Raw genomic sequence first — 20,318 nt, forward strand, 5'->3', positions numbered from 1 at the left:
TCAGTGGTTTGCCACTAGGCCTGCAGAGCTGCATGCATTGTTCTCACATTGTTCTTTGGGGAGGAACAGGTGGGCTCCTGGCAATGCACCTGGACCACCCTGGAAAAGCACAGTTTGGGCCAGGTGTGTCTGGTGGTGGTGGTGGTAAAGAGTGTGAAGTGATCTTGAGTCAACCCATTACCCTGGCTTCTGATGTGGGTGGCTTCTGCTCTTACTGCAGTGCTGCTGTTCTGGATTCCCAAGGCTGTTTCCCAAAGCAGCATGTATTTGTGGTGCACCTCTTTTTATGCAAAACATGCTTTTGTTGTGATGTGTTTAGTTGTAAAAGTTTTTTTCTGTTTGCACAAAATGGCATGAGAGGAGCTACAGATGCATTTATAGTAACAAAAAGATTATATCATAATAATAATAATGGCCAGTCTTCGCGAGCGAAGATCCGGGGAAGGTCTTTACACCTTCCAGCCTGCGCATTGGATTTTTTAGGTGAGACACAGTGTGCGCGGAACTGAGCCCACCCTTTAATCCTAAGGTTCATCTGCCGGGGCCAAGCGAGCTTGGACGGTGGCAGCGAGGTCCTTAGGACGTAGGTGGGTTGCCTTTAAGGGCTAACGAGCCCCACCTGCCCGGGAGTGGCCCTGACCGGGAATCGAACCCGGGTCTCTGCGGTGATAGCGCCGCGCCTTTACCACTAGACCACCAGGGGCTCCATATCATAATAACCTACCACAAAATCTTTCCTAGGTGTTCTGTGTACCCACTTTAGCTTTATTTTATTGGTTTTAGCCATATTGAGCTTGAGCCAGCTAGTTTTATGCAACCAAGTAAGTCTCTGTCAGAATCTGAAAACTACTATAAGCTTAATTTTGACCTTAAAAAAATCCTACTCTAGGAGAAGAAAGCTCCTTTAAAAATGTTACTTCCCTCAGTTTCAGAGGTGCATGCTTAAGGGAAATAAAATCCTAAATTAACTGATATACAACACAATGAATTCCCTTCCTAAAAAACTAATTATTTCTAGACTGTCTTGACCATAAGCTTGCAGATAATGGTAGAAGTGGACAGTCGTGGAATTCTTAATAGTAACCATCCCACTACCCCCTGGAAAATAGTGCCATCGTTATTCTGTACTGAGTATTTCATAGTTATAGTGCATACAACAGGAATTTGGTTAAGAATTGAATTAAATGTGTTTAATACTGAGAATATCCTCAAGTTGGTATTTGCTGTGGCTTCTTGCTAAATCAACATTATAATCCTGCTTTCGTTTCCCTACAGATGATGAAGCATGCCTGGGATAATTATAAGCGTTACGCATGGGGATTAAATGAACTGAAACCCATATCTAAGCAAGGACATTCAAGCAATTTATTTGGTGAGTAGAGTGTATTTTTGTGCTTAGTGACGTTAGCATAAAACATTAAATCAGCTGAAAAGCTTATAGGTGATAAACAGGTTTTCTTTCTGCTCTCTGTCATGCAGCGTGATGTTTGTTGCTTTTGTTATGTATAAAAAGTAACACTAAATGAAGATGATGCTTTCTATGACTTTTATAGATTCCTGTCTGAATGAGAATCAGTGGAGCATGGCATTGCTGTGTGATAAAGATATAGTTTTGTTGCATTAAATACTGCCCTGTCTTAAACTTTTCCTGTGGAGTGGAACTCATTGATACCACATTCAATAAACAGGGAACAAAAACTCTAAGAGAAATACTGTACAAGGTGCAAATGATGCTCTCTACGGTCATTAAGGTGGCTGAAGCTGCCTGCAGTTTTCAGGAATTTATTTCCATTCCTTAAAAAAAACTTGTTAATCTATATCAGTCAGACTCCCTTATCAGGCTTTCTCTTTCATTAATATAACCATTATTTGCTCCTCTAAGTGTTGTACAGGTAATGCTAAATAACACCCAAGTTGTTATCAGTGTAGAACAAATATGGGGCCAAAAAGTTCTAGTAGGAGAGGTACAAAAACCATTGTAGAAATCCAGTGTAAAGAGGCAAGACTTTTCCAGTGTCCAAGTGGGACATAGAGCTGGATAAGTATCTGCAGAGCAATAACATTCTGAGAAAGTGTAAGAAAGCAGTCCCCTGATCTGTCATCATCAGTTTTGCAGAAAAATGAAGAATTGAACTGTTTGACATCAATTTTTGTATTCAAATGGCTTCTGTTTTCCAAACAGAAAGCTGAAAAAATTGACAAAATCAATACATAATTTTGATTTTTAACAGGAACTAACTTTGTTGAATTTTTGGAAAAGATGATTTGAAGTGGAAACACTTCCTAAAACAGTCTAAATAGAGCACTTATCAAATCCTCAACTATATTTGTAAGTTACTAAGAGACAGAACTTGTGATTACAAAAATTATTTTGAAAATGCAACATCTGTATTGATCTTGCTGCACCGCTTGTCTACCCGAGATGACATCAAAACTGCTACAAAGTAATTATTATCTAGTTAGTTATTGGACTTCAGACCTGAATTGAGTGCTTGAAACCAGAGTAGTTTGGAAGAACTTCAGGGTTCAGTCATGTTTCTGTTTCCTTCTGTTTTCTTAAAAAAAAACCAAACCACAACTAAAATTATTTATTATCTTCAGGTGACCTGTGCAGTTTAATACACTTGAGGAACTATTTAATACAATCCTGTTTTCTCAGAGGACAACAAAACAGCATATAATTTCCTGAAAATTAAAACACTTAATGTAGTTTCATTTGGAATCAGAAGTGGTAGAAAAATTTCTAAGGTTCGATAATATTGCATGGAATCACAGAAAAAGCTGTAGATGTGTTGACTTGTAAAATTCTTAAGCAGGATTTCTGTGAATGTTGTATAAGTTTGTCACTGCAGGCACAATTCACTGTGAAACAGGACAAGTGTTGAATTGGAAAATAAAACTGCATTTAAAGGATTAAGAGCCAGAGTCAGTCTAAATGCAGATCACTTTCTTGTTATGGTCATCTAGTATAAGATCTTATTGCTGAGGAGTTTTCCTTAGAAATGTCTTCACTCTTATTGATCTTGGTGACAAATCAAAATGAGCAAGCAGGTCTCTTTCTGCTGAAGTACTTTAGAGAATACCAAAGAGCAGCATATCTGCAAGCAGATCTATGTCATAAGTTACCCTTTCCTGAATCCATAATTTCCTTTTGTTTTTTAGAAACAAAACCTCATTTCTCTGAGTGTCCTGGGATGATTAGATCTGATCTTTACCTTCATGTTTGAATGCAACAAATTGAATGCCTTCTTTTTCATAAAACATAAAGAGAAAAGCCAGTTTATATTTTGGTTTTTTTCCTTGTGAAAGGCCAGACAAGTTTCCTTATCTCTTGTTTCTGTTTTTTATTAAAAAAAAAAATTACAAATGGTTTACTACTTTTAAGGTAATTCTGAATTGAATTATTTGAGAATAAGTTCAGCTCTGTGTCCTCTGAATTTCCTCATAATCTTCAGAAGTCAAGACCTTCAGTTCACTGTCATACATCATAACTGTCTCCAATTTGTCATGATTGTCTTTTGTTCTTGCTACCAGGTCTCAATTTTTCAGAAATACAAGTTTCTAATTGTCTTAATAAGATAGAACTTATTTCATTATCCAGCTGTTTAATTTTAAGCACCTCTCCTTCTATGAATTAGTTGCTGCAGTTATGTTGCTTTGCATATAATAGGAGTGCCTGTTATGGGACAGAGACTTTTAGTACCTCACTGTGAGGAACAGCAGATTCCAGTGCTGTGGGGTGCTTTCTGTTGCATATGTTGCAATTACAGCTTTCCTGACACAGGAGGGGAGAGTTGTTTTCAAATGATACTGCTTCTAAGCTTATTTTTGAAAGTATAAATGCATCGTTCCTTTCTATAATGATAAATCATCTTGTAGATGAATTATAACAGTGGTTGTGTCTTGAAGGCAAGTCATGATGTGTTCCTCTGAAATACAAAAATAAGATGGCTTTTGAGAGGTGTAATTAAACATAGACAATCATGAATTTGGCAACTATACTAACACTGTACTTCAGCTAGGAAAAGAGGAAAATGGCCAGTGGGATGTTGATGGGACAAAGGATAGGGACAACTGGTTGTTCTGATCTCAGGGGAAGGAAAAGAACCCTTCTTTAGCACTTCATACAATTAATAGCAATAGAGCTATTCTGTAGCTGAGGACTTCTTGTTGAACCTGGAAATGACATTTATTTGTCCTAATCCCTGGCAATGAAAACAACTTATGAAGACAAGGACTTGCCTTGATCTTGCTGGTATTCTGCAAGCAGTGTGTGTGGAGGGTGTATTTGATAAGTTGAGAGAGTCTTTGGACTATTAGAGTGTAAATATATTCATGTTGTGAGCAGAAACTGCTCTGTCTCATTTGTTCACACTAAGAATAATATACCTTTAGGGAAACACTGAAACACATGTAAACTGAAACATTTCTCTTTGAAGCCAAAGCCACATCCATGCTTCTGACCATCGCAGTGTCTTTTCAGCACATCCATGTACTGCTTTTATTTCCTTTTTATTTGCCAAATTAGCTCTTACTGTGTTGTAACAACCATTTGAAAAAGCAGAAACAAAAAGTCATTAGTTGTTGTCTCTGTGTCATTCTTATTTGTTTAATTCCATGAAGCATAGAACTATTTCTAGGTTAATCAAATAAATTGAAATAGCTTAGCACCTCTTTGCACCATACCTGTGCATCAGCAAAACAGGGCATGTCTCCTATGCTGGTATGACTTCTGCTGTGAGTACTAATCATTCTCTGAATATACCCAGCAGAAAATAGGCCCTGTGTAAGTGCTCTTAATTTTTAATACTTTAACCTTTAGAGTTGCAGGTTACTGATAACAATATTTGCTAAAGTAGAGATTTATTAATCTACCTTCCTAGTGCGAAAGTGGCAAAATCACAATTTTGCCAATTTTTTTCACAGCACTCTACCACCAGCTCCCCAGCCCAGGAGCTATTCCTCTCCAAGCCTTCTGTACTAATTTTAAAACTAATGAGTGTTGCTGCACTAGCAAAGAGCTCTTTCTATAAGTGTTTTCTGCACTTAAGTGACTGTTACTAAAGGGCTTTTTTAATTGTCTGTAACTGTGTTTCATGTGCAGTATTGCCAGTTTAATAATATTGTAACTTGTGGGCATAGTATAATTAGCCTCTGCAAGGGAAAAAGGATGTTTTCTGAAGGGGAAAAGGGAGGCATTTAATAAATACAATCTGCAGCACCAAAGTCCTATAATTTAGTAAGATCCTGCTCCTCCCAATTTGAAGTGGGTTTTTTTGTAGTTTCTTTTATGGAGCATTGAGGTGTATGAAGATTTTTAAAGCCTGCCAAAAGTTATATTCAAAACTGTCTTGCAGTGTATAACAATGTGTATCTTTAGACTGTAAGCTTATTAATATAGCTCTAGGCAATTAATTGTGGATGTATTTAAACAGTATATTAATTTAAATTGAAAGGCTTCAACATCTCCCACCTGCCCCAATATTCTTTCTTTTCACTGTTGCTACTGGGTTCCTTGAAATTTTGTATTTTGATATGTAGTCTTAACTTTGGAAGTAAGCCTGCCATCTATCTCAACTAAATTAATAGAAACTTGTGTAAAGAATAACATTAGCAGATATGTGGATAAATGACTCAACACAGCATTTATGAGAGGAGATCATGTTGTACAACAAAGACGAGTTTATTGTCTTTTTAGATTTCCAAAAGGCATTTTTGAGACTTATTACTAGCCTCTGACAAGGATCTGTTGCTGCTGAGGCCACACTCTCAAATTTAACTAATTTAATTTCACCAGATGACAAACTTCACAAATGACCAGAGTGAAGTTTGACAGCACAAATAAGTTACTTGGGGTAACTTCAACAATGGCAAACTGCAAGCAGTTCCACAAACCCAGAAGGATTCCCCAACAGATGATAACTGCACTTAGAAATAGCAAATGAGAACTAATATTCCTAATTTAAACTGTCACTTAGTGAAATGGGAGAGAGAATTCTAAGTTAATACATGGAAGTGGCACACTTGAACACACAGTAACCGGTAAAGGTTGAAAACTTTCCAGAACAATATATGGCAGTCCATAAAAAGTGGCATAGATGGGATGAACAAGGATTTTTTGTTCCTTGTGGGGAATGATACCCTTTGTAAGGGGTGGAAATACCAAATCACTGGGAGGCAAGTTCAAACAAAAGAAGGTAGTTCATAACGAAACGTGGCTGAGCTGCATGGGTGCCGGAAGTTTGGTGGATGCCAAAAGCTTCCACAGAAAACAGAGAGATTAGCAATGAAGGAAAAATTAATAAAGCTTTATCAAATACAAAGATATTAGAGCTGGCTCTAAAATACAGAGTTGTATAAAATACTAGAGATTAGAAGAGTGTTCTAGAAATATCACAGTATTGTTTCATGCTACACATGGAAATCTAGATCTGTTGAAAATTGAACTTATTGTTTCTTTTCCCACTCTTACCAGTTGTTAGTAGTCACTGAAATAAGAAATGTTAGTTTTGCTGAGGGTTTGCCAGTGCTTGAGTAAGAGTTTCATGTTTTGGCATAGCACACTTTAATAATTAATCACTCTTGACACTTTAAATTGCTAATGATATTGGATAGGAACCTTTTCAGTGAACTTTATTTAAAGGGAAACATGGTCTTAAGATCTGAGTCAGCTTTTGAAACAATGCTCCAAGAAACCTACAGCTCAAAACAAAATGTTACTTTAGTCAAACCTATATTTATTCATGGATATGTTGAGAGTAATGTAGTTCAGATTTGTTAATGTACAATGTATATGCATATAGAGCTGGCAAAGAATTGGATGAGTGCTTAACTTTTTTAATTTGCATGTTTAATGTTACAAAGCATCTGGTCTTATATGTTAAGAAAATCAAAAGTATTATTAGTGGCCAGATTAAGAAAAAAGTTGTGACAGCTAATTTCTGGGGTTTTGGCTGGAATTTTGAATCTGAAATGGCAGACTGGAAAGAGATTATATAGTGTACATCTACTTTGGCTGAGCTTCTCCAACTTAGAATAACTGGAAGATGACAAAAAAAGCTTACCTCTCTGGCTGAAAATAGTGAAGAGTGTAAGAATAGGGTGGGGCCGAGTGCAATTCAAGTACAGCTGTGTATAAAATTTTCTTTTCCACAGCAGTACAAAATAGCCCTGAAGAGAAGTTCCTCTGACAATAACAGAGGAAACCTCTTGGAACATCTTCACTTTATATGAAGGGATATCTGATTTTTTTTTGTATTTGCTTGAATTTTTCACATTAAAAAATTGCAAATATTAATGTCATATTCATTTTCATACTTCATATCAGAACACATATCAGAAAGGTAACTGTTTTTCTGAAAGAAAAATCAGCATTCTACTTGTCTTTTTTATCTGTCTTCTACAGTCATGCAAGAATAAAAACTCCTAGCTTATGATGCTTGTTGGAAGGTACACTATTGTAGGTCATGGACCTGATGTGTAGCCACTTCATAGTTCATCTTTCCTTATCTTCTATTTTCATCATGTGTTTTGCCACAGTTTTTTCCATTCAGAATATGACACAGAGTCAGCAAAAGAAAAACAGTAGAACTTGATAAGAGTAAGGGGCCTGTCTTCCATCCTCTTACAGACAGTGCATTAAAACATGTCTGAAACTTTCCTCCATGTCATGTTGTGTATGATATCCTTGCAGATCACAAATCTTCATCTGTTAGAAACATACATACATACGCATCTGTTTCGTGCATAAATATATATATGCATGTATGTATATATATACGTGTATATATATACATATATATGCACACATATCTATATACACACACACCCATATATATATGTATCTCAGTTTATTTCCTGAAGAGGAATGTGCATGTTCTGGAGAACCAAACTTGGTATAAAAGGGATAGGAGGAAAATTATAAACAAACTATTAAGTGCAGCAATATGCATTGATTCTGACATCCTGGCAGTATCCTGTTTTGGATTCTTCTGGCCAAAATATAAGCCATGTCTGAAAGCCTGGGCTAGACAAATAAAAACTTATTTTTGTCATGCTCTCCAAAGTGTTTGGCCGTAAGCCAGCTGTGGTTTTTAAACCATATGGCTGCATAAGCTCAGACACAGAGCTGTGCTAATAAGGTTGTCATTCACATCCACAGCAGTTCTCCCTGCAATGTCACCCTGGAAACTCATACAAAGTTATTCATCCTCTGATAATTTTTTTTTTTTATTCTGCTATTCCTGCCCACCCCTGAGATGCTACTCCATTCTGTAATGTAATCTCTTTTTTATTTGCATGCATACACCTTTGCATTGTTAGATATTAAAAAGCATGCTATTTAAATAGACCAACTCTACATTACTAGAGGAGATCTGGACTGCTCAGTGCTTTATATCACACTATTCTAAAATTCTGGGTGATAAACCATCTTGGTTAATAGTCCACAAATCTTGTTAGCAATATATTCTTTTTATTTTCTTCCAGATCATTGCCTAAGATTTGAAGTGTTAAACTGGAAAAGAATCTCTGTAGGTGTTTCTAGATAATCCATGGAAGTTCCATTTTGACTGATTTATTTTTTTTTTCCTTTTTTGCCTTGTCTTTGGTTAACGAGGTTGTAGGCTATTTTATGTGTTCTCTATTAATCACACACATGGAGCATATGATACTGTTAGTAAAGAGGAGAGACCAAAGCAAAGGTTTAACAAAGGAAGTAAAATGGAGCATATATGAGTACTTGGTCTGGAGGTTTTGGTAGAGACTAAAAATGTTTCACTTTGGTAGGCTTGTACGTCTGGTTATTCCTTTTATCATCTAAATTACTCACCTTGAGCTTATGTTTTATGAGTTTCAAGTTCATTTTCTCTACCATAAGTATACCTCTTTTTTTAGTATTATCTGCAAGACATCTGTATTTACCTGAGGTGTAGGAATTTGCTCCAGGTCTTGTTTGTGATATCTTCTGCCTAGGGCAACTGTGAAACTCTACCATGGTGACTGCAACTTTGCTGGCACTTTCTGTAATGCAGTGCTCACCATTAGTCAAATTTATAGCCAGTACTGTAGGTGTTTAGCAAAACAGTCCTCCTGTCCAAATATTTGGTGTCATGTGAGTGTGTACTCTAATTGCCTAGCAATAAACTTTGCCTCTTGTAGACCATGACTGCCATGTAATTCCTTGGGAACGTTGTATAGAAACTAATAAGAATGATAACTATATTTAATACTTTGTGTGCTGTGCTTTGAGAAGAATCACTTATATAGGCTTGTGAAGAATTTGATCTTATCATATAATAAGAAATATTCATGTAACTTCTTTGCATTCCTTCCCCCCTCACCTGTCTGTCTGACTGGTTATTAATGAACTGTTCAGCATCACAATTTCCTTAATACTCTTATGTTTTGATTATCCTGTTGGCTGACTTAGTGTAAACTGCAAATGTTCACAAGTCATAATTCTGGGCTCTAAACTGACACTTTAAAAATTCATTCTGTGTTCTTTTGTCTTTGTTTTGAAGTACAGCTGTTTGAGACAAACTCGACTAATTGTTGCAATAATTGGTTTTTTTCTGTTTTCTGAAGCTTTCAGAATAATAAAAAAAGATATTTTAAATAAAATAAGATCTACTTGAGATTCTAGCATTATCTGTCTGCCTGCCTGCAAGGAGAGGTCTGTGCTCCTTGTGCAGGCCATATAGGCTAGATTCGGGGGAGGGCGGGAGAGAAATCATAGTAAGGGGGTGACTCCAAGGGTGATTTCTCAATAAGCTTTCTCCTTATTTTCTCCTCCTTTTTTTCTGACTTGGTAGTGAGTTGCAGCTCAAGTATTAATCCTCAAAATTGAAAGCTCAACTGTTTAGTGGTGGTGTTAGCTGTATTACAAGAGGATTAACACAACGACTGTCATTGCACGGTGCACCTATCGCAACCCACTCAAGCAAATCAGGTTATAGATTATTTTTCCATAAGTAGAGCTCAGATGTAAAAGTTCACTAGGAGCTGCTTTTGTGATATGGAGTTACTAAACACCTCCAGTTCTTTTGCAGTAGTGTTTGGAGCAGATGTCCTCCAGCTGTTTTTCACAGTCACTCTCACTTTCTCATTAACTCAGGAAAAATAAAAGTTGCTTAGCCAAGTTTAAAGGAATACTTTTCCTTTAATGTGAGAGAAGGGCAACTAAGCTCCAAATGAGCTCTGCAAAGATACAATGTTGTTCTTACCAAAGTATGCTGCAGTTTTATTAGTGGAATATCTGGAGGAAAATATATAGATTAATTCCTTCAAAGTAGGAGAGTGATATTCCAAAAAGAGTTGTATAAGCAGCTGCTAAAATAGAGAAAGGATCTGATTCTGTTAAATGTAGCAAGTAACTGTTATTATAGTCTTAAGTATTATTTTGTTTAGGATGGTAGAAATGGAAAATTATTTTCTACCTGGAACTTAAGTTAAGAAAGTGGTGTCATTCCTGCTATATGGAGCTCTCCAGTCACCTCACTGTTTCATGTGGAAGCAGAAACTCATGATGTCAGTAAACACAAGAATTGACTGAAATAGGAGATTAATTTCTTAAATATGAAAAATTGAATTATGATATTTGATAAGTTTACAAAATTAAGTTTACTTTTTCATCCAGTGTTTCAGAGACAAGATGATAATCAAGTTCTTTAAAGTTTATTGTAGCTACTGTCTTGTTATTCCCCCTGTACAATCAGTGCCTGAATAAGTAGTCTGCTACTCACCTAATTCATTAGCCCTGCTGTGGAGGAGAGGAATTGGACATAATTATTTTCTCTGTTTCTTGCAACCTAAATTATTTTGTAATTCTAAATGTTTACTTCTGTATCAGAGTCTCTAAAGTATATCATAACAGTGGTTTCCATTCATAATGAAAATTGCAAGACCCAAGACCATAAATACAAATTTTAGTAGTTGAAATTGAATTTTTGACACTGTTCAATAAATAGGGACTGAAACTCTGCTGAGACAAAAGTAGTGATTTGAAATGGTCATCATAAATTTGAAGGAAGTAGTGGGAAAGTAGTTTGAGTGACTGTATTTTCTCCCCCACCCTCTGCATTAACCTTTCAGTACAAGATCATGAACATTTAACCCACCCCAGAGCAAACATACTGATGATGTTTCATCTTGCAGTGCTAGCTGAAGGCTAGCTCTTGGCCATCTCCATAAGAGAGGTAGAGGGATGCCATTTATGCAAACCACCAGAACTTACTCTGGAAACCAGTGTCTTGCAGGCTCTCCTCAGCTGAGAAATCCATGAGTGCAAGTTTGCCCTTTTGCCTCCCCCAGTGCTATATTGTGTAGGTTACATGGTGGTGCACAGTATCAGAAAAATTGTTTTTCAGAGAGTATACTTCTTAAAGGGCTTTCTTGACTGAAATGCGAACAGTACTTACCAGCTTCTTGAAGTTTTATGTATATTAATTATTAAGTATAAAAACAAAAAATGTAGCTGATTTTTTTTTTCACTCCAAAATGGAAAATCAGTAATTTCTCCATTATTGAGATTTATTAATTTATTTTATTAACTTTAGTTCAGATTGAACTCTTCCATCAGTGTTTAAAAATGAAAAACTATGACTGAAAATGCAGTGCATCACAACTGCTCTTGAAAACTTCATTAGTGGAAGAAAAATATTATGATGTTGTGTTGTGGCATGGGAATCAAAGTTAAAGCTGTGAATTACTAGTTACCACTTGAATGCTTATACACCCACTTTTTAGTTGGATTAATTAAACTTGGATTTTGAAATTATAATGAATTTAAATTAATTAGATCTAACTAAAAAGTCTTCTGTTGGAAAGTAATTAATCACTGGCTCTTCATGTATTTCAGGTAGCATACAAGGAGCAACAATAGTGGATGCCCTTGATACACTGTACATCATGGAAATGAAAGAGGAATTCAAGGAAGCCAAGGAGTGGGTTGAAAAAAACTTGGATTTCAATGTGGTAAGTAGTGTTCTGATGAGCATTTAATGCTCTGTTTAGTTTTCAGGGGCCTATTGAGGACTGGGTTCTAAAAGCATGATGCAAGGCTACAGAATTTAGATCGTTGATAGACAAAACGGCAAAAAGCTGGAACATAAGAAACTTTCCTGTTCTGCTTATATGCTCTTTGTGAATTTAAGAGATTTAGGTAGATAGAAGGCAACAAGCTGGACTGAAGGAAGGAAAAAGGAAATAGAGTATTTGCCTTTGTAAAGTAAACAACAGCTTTTTCAGCTTTTTTTGGATAGAAGAATCCAGACACTTCAAGCATTAATTTTTTGTTATGTAAACTCATTTTCACTTTGTGAAATCTTCCACAAATTTGACTTGTGTATAGAGAAAGCTACACATCATACATACTACTTAGGTTCCTTTGCCTATTCCAGTAAAGTTGAATCCCATGAGTCAAGCTGAACTGTTGACACAACTGAGCTGCTTTAGTCATATGAAGCACCAGGTCTTCACAACTGCAAGTACAAATCACTCTATTAGCTGGCAAATATGCAGCTGAGAGCAAAGTTCATTATTGAAGTGTTTATTCTAGAAAAGCCCTGAACAGGCAAGAACCTCTGAAAATTGTCCGTTAAATTGAGAAGTCCTGGGTTTGATCTTTTTTTTCAGCTTTTTTTTCTTTCGTGAGCCAGAGGATTTATTGTAATTGCTGGGTATAGAGAGCTGATAGAGTACTCTGCTGATCAGCGTAATAAAGTAGGAAGACATTATAGGCATAGTACACAGAGCACTTAAAAGCTCTTGTAGTTGACATGTGTAATGTTAGAAACACTTTCTGAAAACAAAGTACTCTTTCTAATAGGTAAGGCAAAAGCCAGGATTAATTAGCTTCTCTTTCATGCTTCAGAATTAATTATCATTTTAAGAAGGAGTTAATAAGAGTGGATATTACACAGTTTATATAAGCAGTAATTTAGTGTGCATTTATATTTACATGTGTAATGTAAATACAGGGTATTAAACAGTGCTTCTGAGTAGTGTAAGAAGACTGAATGACGTGCTAACTTTATTTTGTGCATAAGATTATTTTTTTTTAAAGAATTGTTATAATACTAAATTCCTGTCTTATTAGCTTGGCATTGTTAAGATGTTTAAAAATCTAAGAACAAAATAATGTAGAAAATAGCAAACTCCGTTTTAAAGGATGAGCTGAGCTCTACTTGGAGAAATATGTAGTGTTGTAGAGTGATTTACATTATCAAGTCAAAAATCTTTGTGAGTACATAAATCTTGCTATATGTCGTACTGGAACCTTATGGATGGTATTGCCTACAATTTCAGCTCTTCTTGTTATTGCACTTATTTTTTCCCAGTAATGCTTATAAGCTATGAAGTCTTTCAAAATGTCTGAAATCCTGTGTTGCATTAGTTGATCAATGCAGCAGTCAAGCAGATTTACCAAAGCTACTTCATAGATAATACTGATACGCATCAGTAACAGTATCTTGTTCCTGATATTCCTGTAAATAGCTGTCTTCAGTCTGACTCCTCACAAAATTATTCTCATAATACTTCATAATCATATAGGATTGAATTTTACATTGGCATCAGCAGTGAGTAGATTAATTTTCCCAAACTGGAAAAAGGAAATGAAAATAAATAACTGCAACACCAACTTTAATAAAGGTTAGGCATTTGTTTAGTGGCTGGATTGTTAGAAGTTACTCAACTTTCACTCTTCTTTAGTTTTTCACTTTAAATATAAGTTCTAGTTTTAAATGCTCTTTTGTATTTGTATCTTACTGTTTAAAACCAGGAAAGCCCTCTGGTTTGTGTTTAAGCATTTATCGTGCATCAGGCATTGCTCAACATTTTCTGTGTTAATGTTTTGTATACTCTTACATGCTCACATTTTAGAAACCTTTCTCTCATGAAAGTGATTTGTTTTTAAAAACTGACACACTGACATATCCTTAAGGGTTATTTCTTGTGAGTAGTATAAACTTGTGTTTAATGTTTCTGGTTATTTCCTGGACAGTGACTGCTTATTCAGGTTTTGGGGAGGCATATTTCGGCTTTATTTGCATAAATAGGATTAGGTTTTCTCTCCATTTATTCTTATAACTATGTATTTTACATGTTAAATTTTCTTTTAAGATTTTCTTTACAAAAGTAACTGTGACTATAGTCCGTATCTTTTCTCTGTGTTCCATTTCAATGCAGCTGGATAAAGGAAACTGTTTCAAACTCCAGAAGATACTCATTGTACAGAATTATTTGGCCATCACTCAGATCATTCTCATCTCTTGATCATAAGAGTTTCCTAATGTCACTTTGTAAAGTAGGCACTAGTTTATCGCATGAAAGCATTTATGGAATAAAAATGACTTAATGGGAAATGTCATCATCTCTTTATTTGTTAGATTTCAGTCCAGCAATTCAATGAATTGGATGTCAGGGTTATTCTTATTTACTTTTCTGAAAATAGGTTTTGAGCTTGAAGGAAAATTCTAGAAAAGTAAATGACACCTTTCTTATCAAACTTGTGCATTTTAGTAAGCTTGTGAGTGGGTGTTTGGAAGCTTCCCATTTTGGAGTATAACATGCTTAGGCTACTGTCATTATATCTATAGCTGGTAGCCCTGTGATTTTATAACTGAGATATCCATGTTGCAGTGCTTAGAGCTGGTTTTTCTGTTCAAACTGCTGAAATTTTTTGTATTTGACACCTTGCTGAAGTTTCAGCCAAACTGAGCCATTCCTTCAGGCATTACGTTACATTTTCTGATTCTTTCAATGTTTTAAGAGATTTAGACATACCTTTGAAAAGAGTTGGCCTTTACAGTGGCTAAATCCATGTTCTTTGCACCATGGATGTGTGCTCTGTTTTCTGTTAAATCACTTCATCTCCCTGGGGGATTTATCTTTGCTCTTCTAATTAATATAGCTAAGGATTTGTTCTGACCTCCCCCATGCATGCTGCTGCCCACATGCCCTTTTGCAGTGCTTGCACACAGCCCAAGGCTGCACCGGGCTGGGTTGTATATCAGCACATTAGAACAGAGGAAAAAGGAGCCAATCTTTCATGGGATCTCTAGGGAGCTTGGCTGTTTCCTAGCTACAGCTACACACTGCTACGTGCTTCTCTGCCCTTATTTTTTATCATTTGCTTCAAAACCCGCACACACACACAGAGCATTCACAGCTTTCTGAAAGAGTTTTTGTACCACTACCCAACTTGCACTTCACACTGGGGAGGAAAAAGCTATTGGTCTCTGCAGCTCAAGGGCTGAACCTCACTGAATCCATGCTTGGGAAGAGAAATAGGAAGAGGGATCTTAATGAGGCGAATGAGGGAGTCAGGTGTTGGGGGTACGTGGTGCAGGAGTTGAGCCACATGGCAGAGCAGTGAAGGGTTGGGAGCTGTTAAGTATTGGAATTCATGATGCTTCACTTCTACAGCCAGATACACCACAGCATCTTTAGAATGAGTAACTAAGTGATCTGTCCCCCTCTTCTTCAGCCCTGCTTGAACTCCTTCCCTGCAAAATGGCAGTCTCGCCTATACTTCATGCTAGGAGCAGTCCTTGGCCTACATGGTGTCCTAAAGCATATCTGGATATTGGCTGGAACAACAGAGGGCCACACCAGACCAGAAGGTGCTAACAATCAAATGATACATGGGACAGGGCCTGAATTCGTGCCCTGACCTGCTGATCAGCTGTGTGATGTTAGTGTAGCCAGATAGGACCAGAATGGGAACAAAGTATGGAGCAGAAAGCCACACACTTGTTGGGATAAAAGGAAAACGGGGAAAGTATGAAGAGCTTTTCATTATTCCCTCTCGAGGAAAGATGCTAATGAATTGAGGAACTGCATAAAGAGAAGGGAATGAATAAAAAGAAGGGGATACCTTCAGTATTGTGTCCTGCTGAAGCTCTTAAGGAAAGCTGTTTACAGGGGTCTGTCACTGTATCTGATTTTATAAGCCACTTTAAAGCTTGAAGGCTAACTTTACAGTTCTGATTTTCATCTTTGTGCTTAGCTCTGAAAATATGAGTATCTACTAAAGAAGTTTTGTCACCAGCTTCATGCAACATGGAAGTTTGGAGAGTGATGTGTCTGCTATTTTGGGAGCTGGAAAAAAATGGCAAAAAACTAGAAAATTGAAGTTATGGGTTTTTCTCTACTGTCATATATAGGACAACGTATTCCTTTTCCAAGATCCCAGAATAGCAAATATTATTTGCATCTAATTATTAATGCTTTCAGCATTTATCATTGGCTCATATCTATGTGTGGCAGTCAGTAACAGGGAAGACTTTTAGAAACCAGTTTGCGTATTTCAAACTTCATTTACAAATCAAAATCATGCTACTTTCAAACTGTAAGTATTATGGTTGACTTGTAATCATATTTAACAGTCCACTACCTAATGTTCTGACTTGGAGGCAGTTGTTTTTTTTGAGTTTTATTCTTGGTGGGTTTTTCTCTTCAAGTGAGAAAATCAGAACGTTTCTTAATACAATGATTTGGAACAAAATAGCTTTCCTATTTAAAAAAAAAATTGTGTGGGAGGTGTGAGTAAATGAACTTCAACTACCTGTATAATGGGTCTGTTAGGTATCTTAAGAAAGCTAGCACTTGAATATAGTTCTTTAATTTTTTGGGACTATTTGATTATTAGTTTGCAGCATAACTTGCTAGTATATTAAATGACAGACTTCAGTGTGATTTGGTTTTGCTTCTGTGTAAGAACTTATTTTGATGGGCTAAAAGGAGATCCTGCAAATTTATTGCTAAATGCACTTCTTTTGCTGCTAGAGTTCATTAATGCCTTCAGTAGCACTTTATTTTTGTGCCTGTTGAAGAGCTTGCAGTTTGCCATACAGGAACTTGAGCAAGGTTAAATGCCATGTTATGCAATAACCAGGCTTTGACACTTGCAATAAAAAGGTTGCTAAAATTGTTTCCCATGTCTTTGGGAACTGAATATTTTAGCAAGCTGCCAGTAAATTTCATTTGTGGAATATGAATGAAACTTTTTTTCCCACAATTGCAAGTAATTAAAATCTTGTTTAATTACAGTAGCTGAAAGTGAGCTATTGTAGTACTCTCCGTGGCTCCATCATACTTCCTGGACTGCTTGAAAATGCTAAGATTTGTTGCTGTTCCTAACCTTTATGCTTCAACAGGGGAATACTATTATTTAATAGTAATAATAATTACAAGTTCATCTCATTTCACAGGAAGTGTGGGCCCTTTGTGAGCAATTTTTAGTCCAGAATTATATACATTATTCAGCATTGCTCAGTGCAGAGTCCCTGGTGTTCTCTTGCACAGCTTGTTAAACTGCAGGATATGGGCTGCTTGCCATGGTACACCATGGTGTGTGTGCTTGGGGGCAGTCACTGTATGCCTTGTGTGCAGGAGCAATAGGTGGAAATGCAGACGAGGTGATTGAAGTTCTATGCGCTCTTGGTGGTACAAGAACAGGAGAGCTGAAGGAAAGAAAGTTTATGAAAGATTCTGTGCTATAAATAAGACTGAAATTATTTGGTAAGATTTTTATTATCTTTATAAAAGCTAAGAGAGTAAGCTCTTTATCGAATATAAATTTAGGTGGCCTGATTATATATTGGGAATATATTTTTCTGTGTAAAGAGCAGACAGTATTTTCTCCAACTGAATTATGAATGGCAGAGCAAGTAACCAGTGCTGGTGAGCGCCAGGTGGAAGCTCACACTGGATAAATAAAGTTGAGTTGTATTTCAAATGTTGTGTTCATAAATGAGGGTGACTTCCCATGAGAAAATATAGACAGAAATTGTTTGTATCTTGGTCTATGCATTGTGGAGAGGAAGACTTTAAGGAAAGAGATTTTTGGGAAGCTGAGGGAGTCCAATGGGCAAATGGCTTTAGGAGTGCCCAACTGACAGTCATTTGTTGTCCGAACAGTGCTTTTGATATTAAATTCAATCACAGCTGATTGAAGCTTCAGTAGTTTATCAGTTGTAGACTTAATCCTCCAGTTTACAGAAAGGTAAGAGAAGTCAGATGGTGAGATGCAGCTAAGATCAGATTGGCCATCTCATAGGTTTGCAAATAAAAGAGAAATGCAAGAGTAACACAAGTTAGCCAATGTTCTTGGCACTTTATTTCTCCCCCCACCCCACCCCGTTTGGTTATATTTGTTGCTTTTTGAAGATGGGATTTCCTAAGGTATTATCACCCTCCCTTTCTTTAAAAGAAATCAATTTAATAGATTTACTAGTTAAATCTGTAATGTTCTGCAGCTTCTTGAGTGTTTCTGGAACTATAATTCCTTTGCTTAAACGCCACCCCTCTCCCCCTCTGTTTTAGCATTTCTCCTTGTAAGGACAAAATGTAGACCTCCAAATATCAGAGCAAGCTGATATTTCATAGAAACAATAAGATCTTAGCATAGTTGTTTACTCACAAAGGTGTTTCAGGTATTCTCATACACAGCACGTGGCCATGCCAGACACCCCAATGAAAGGACCATAACACTAGAAATTGTATCTATCCAGTTGGTCAGCACCATCTTATACACTTGGGATCTTAAAAAAGGAACAATATAGTCATGTTGAAATAAACATGCCCAATCACTTCTCCTTACAGAATTTCCATTAGACGTAGTGGAATTAATTCATCCACTTCTCAGACCTGCTGTGTAATGATACAATGATGGTTTGAAAAAGAAGGCTAAATTTGAAAGAGAAAGTAAAATCTTGCTTGCCTCTCCAGATGATGAAGTAGAAATTTTGGGAAATTCAGATGGAAGTTTTTCCTGTTATATTTTGGCACTGTTAAATGGATCATAAGGTATTTAAGTACAGCTGGATCTAAGAGCAAAATAAAAAATCATATTGCTTATTTAGGATTTGACTGCTGAATAGAAATATATGGGCTTATTTGTTCAAACTGTATGTGGATGATTAAAAATATGAAAAGAGGGTAATGATCAGGGTGTTGCATCTTCAATGTGTCATACAAAAAATTTTAAAAATCAAACCAGAAAAAAGAGTAAAGTCGGTGTAGCAGAAATCTGCTTCTTTTAGGATAAGTTCATTTTTCTTAACAGACTGCTTCTTCACATGAGCTTTCCATGTAGAGATGAATGTATCTTTGACATGAAATTATAAAACTTTGTTTTGAAAATTGCTGTGCTGAGAATATACTAACCTAGTATCATGAGTTTAAGAATAACTATAATACATAGTTATTAAGTGTACAGCTTTCAAATCTACATTAACGAAATGTTTGTCCATTTCATTAATTGCATTTGCTTCAGTGGCTTGTGTAGAAATTTTAGTGAGAAACAAGGATTTTGAACAAAGGGTCAGAGGTGTGTTCAAATGACATATTGGAAATTTGATAAATTATAATAATGGTTACCTTCAAGAAATGTCCTGAAAGATCACCCCTTCAACAAACATTCAAGATTACAGTGCAATTAATCTTTGTGGCTCAACAGTAAAACCTCTATTCATGTTACTTCTAAGTCGTCTTTTTGTCTGTAACTGATTTCCAGAAAAAGATGTCAGTGCATACATACTGAGCTTTTTTTAAAGGGCCTTTGCCTTCCTTGAAAGATAGCCATGGCTTTGTGAATTAAGTGGTTATATTAAATCCAGAAGGGCAAAATGTAACGTTCTGGAGACAAAATATTCAGGTCATACATCACTCAATTTACTTCAGGCAATTGAAAATCAAAAAGTAATTTAATTCAGTCCTCAAAGGAAACACAAGTGTCTGGGATATCTGATTAACTCATTTCCTCATCTAATACCTACCTCTTTACAGCTTCAACTTTTCCATCAAAGAAAAGTTCTTGACATATGCTGAGGCTTAGGACTGAAATGTAAAGAACCTGAAGTTCTGAAGAAGGTTCTCATATAAAATATACTTCAGCTAGCTCAAACTCCAGGGAAGAGAAATGGCCCCTGTCACTCATTTAATCACCCTTTCTTCAATCAGATCAGGTCAGATCAGCCTTTCTTAAGTCAGACCAGTTCTTTACTAGCTGTCTCAGGTGTTGGATTTAGTTAAGGCAGCCTTTTGTGTTTAATTTATATATAATGTAGAGTTCTTACACAGGTAGCGTGCTTAGGAGGTGAACAGGTGCATTGTCTAGCTAGTTCAGATTTCTAGAGGATTTAAATGTTTTTATATCCGTCTTCCCATGTTTAGCATATGTTATGGTATAATAAAAAGGCATGCACAGAAATGTTAAAGTTGAAGCAAATACCTGTTTCCAGTTATTTCATTTGTCTTCTTGCTGAATTCAGTGAGACAATGACTGAACACTTGGAAGCAGAAATACCAGATTC

The 20,318-nt window shown here is 36.3% G+C and overlaps 1 protein-coding gene across 1 annotated transcript in view; it reads left to right on the top strand.

The window, feature by feature from the left end:
- MAN1A1 (mannosidase alpha class 1A member 1) overlaps positions 1-20,318 on the top strand; it is a 148,492-nt gene that overhangs the window by 36,178 nt on the left and 91,996 nt on the right. Inside the window, exons 2-3 of the mRNA XM_050316080.1 lie at positions 1,276-1,372; positions 11,858-11,973. Of these exons, the coding sequence (XP_050172037.1) occupies positions 1,276-1,372; positions 11,858-11,973 (213 nt within the window). The remainder of the gene's footprint in view (positions 1-1,275; positions 1,373-11,857; positions 11,974-20,318) is intronic.

The sequence above is a fragment of the Myiozetetes cayanensis genome, unplaced genomic scaffold (assembly GCF_022539395.1).
Source record: "Myiozetetes cayanensis isolate MyiCay16 unplaced genomic scaffold, myiCay2020 scf2-11, whole genome shotgun sequence".
Lineage (NCBI taxonomy): Eukaryota > Metazoa > Chordata > Aves > Passeriformes > Tyrannidae > Myiozetetes > Myiozetetes cayanensis.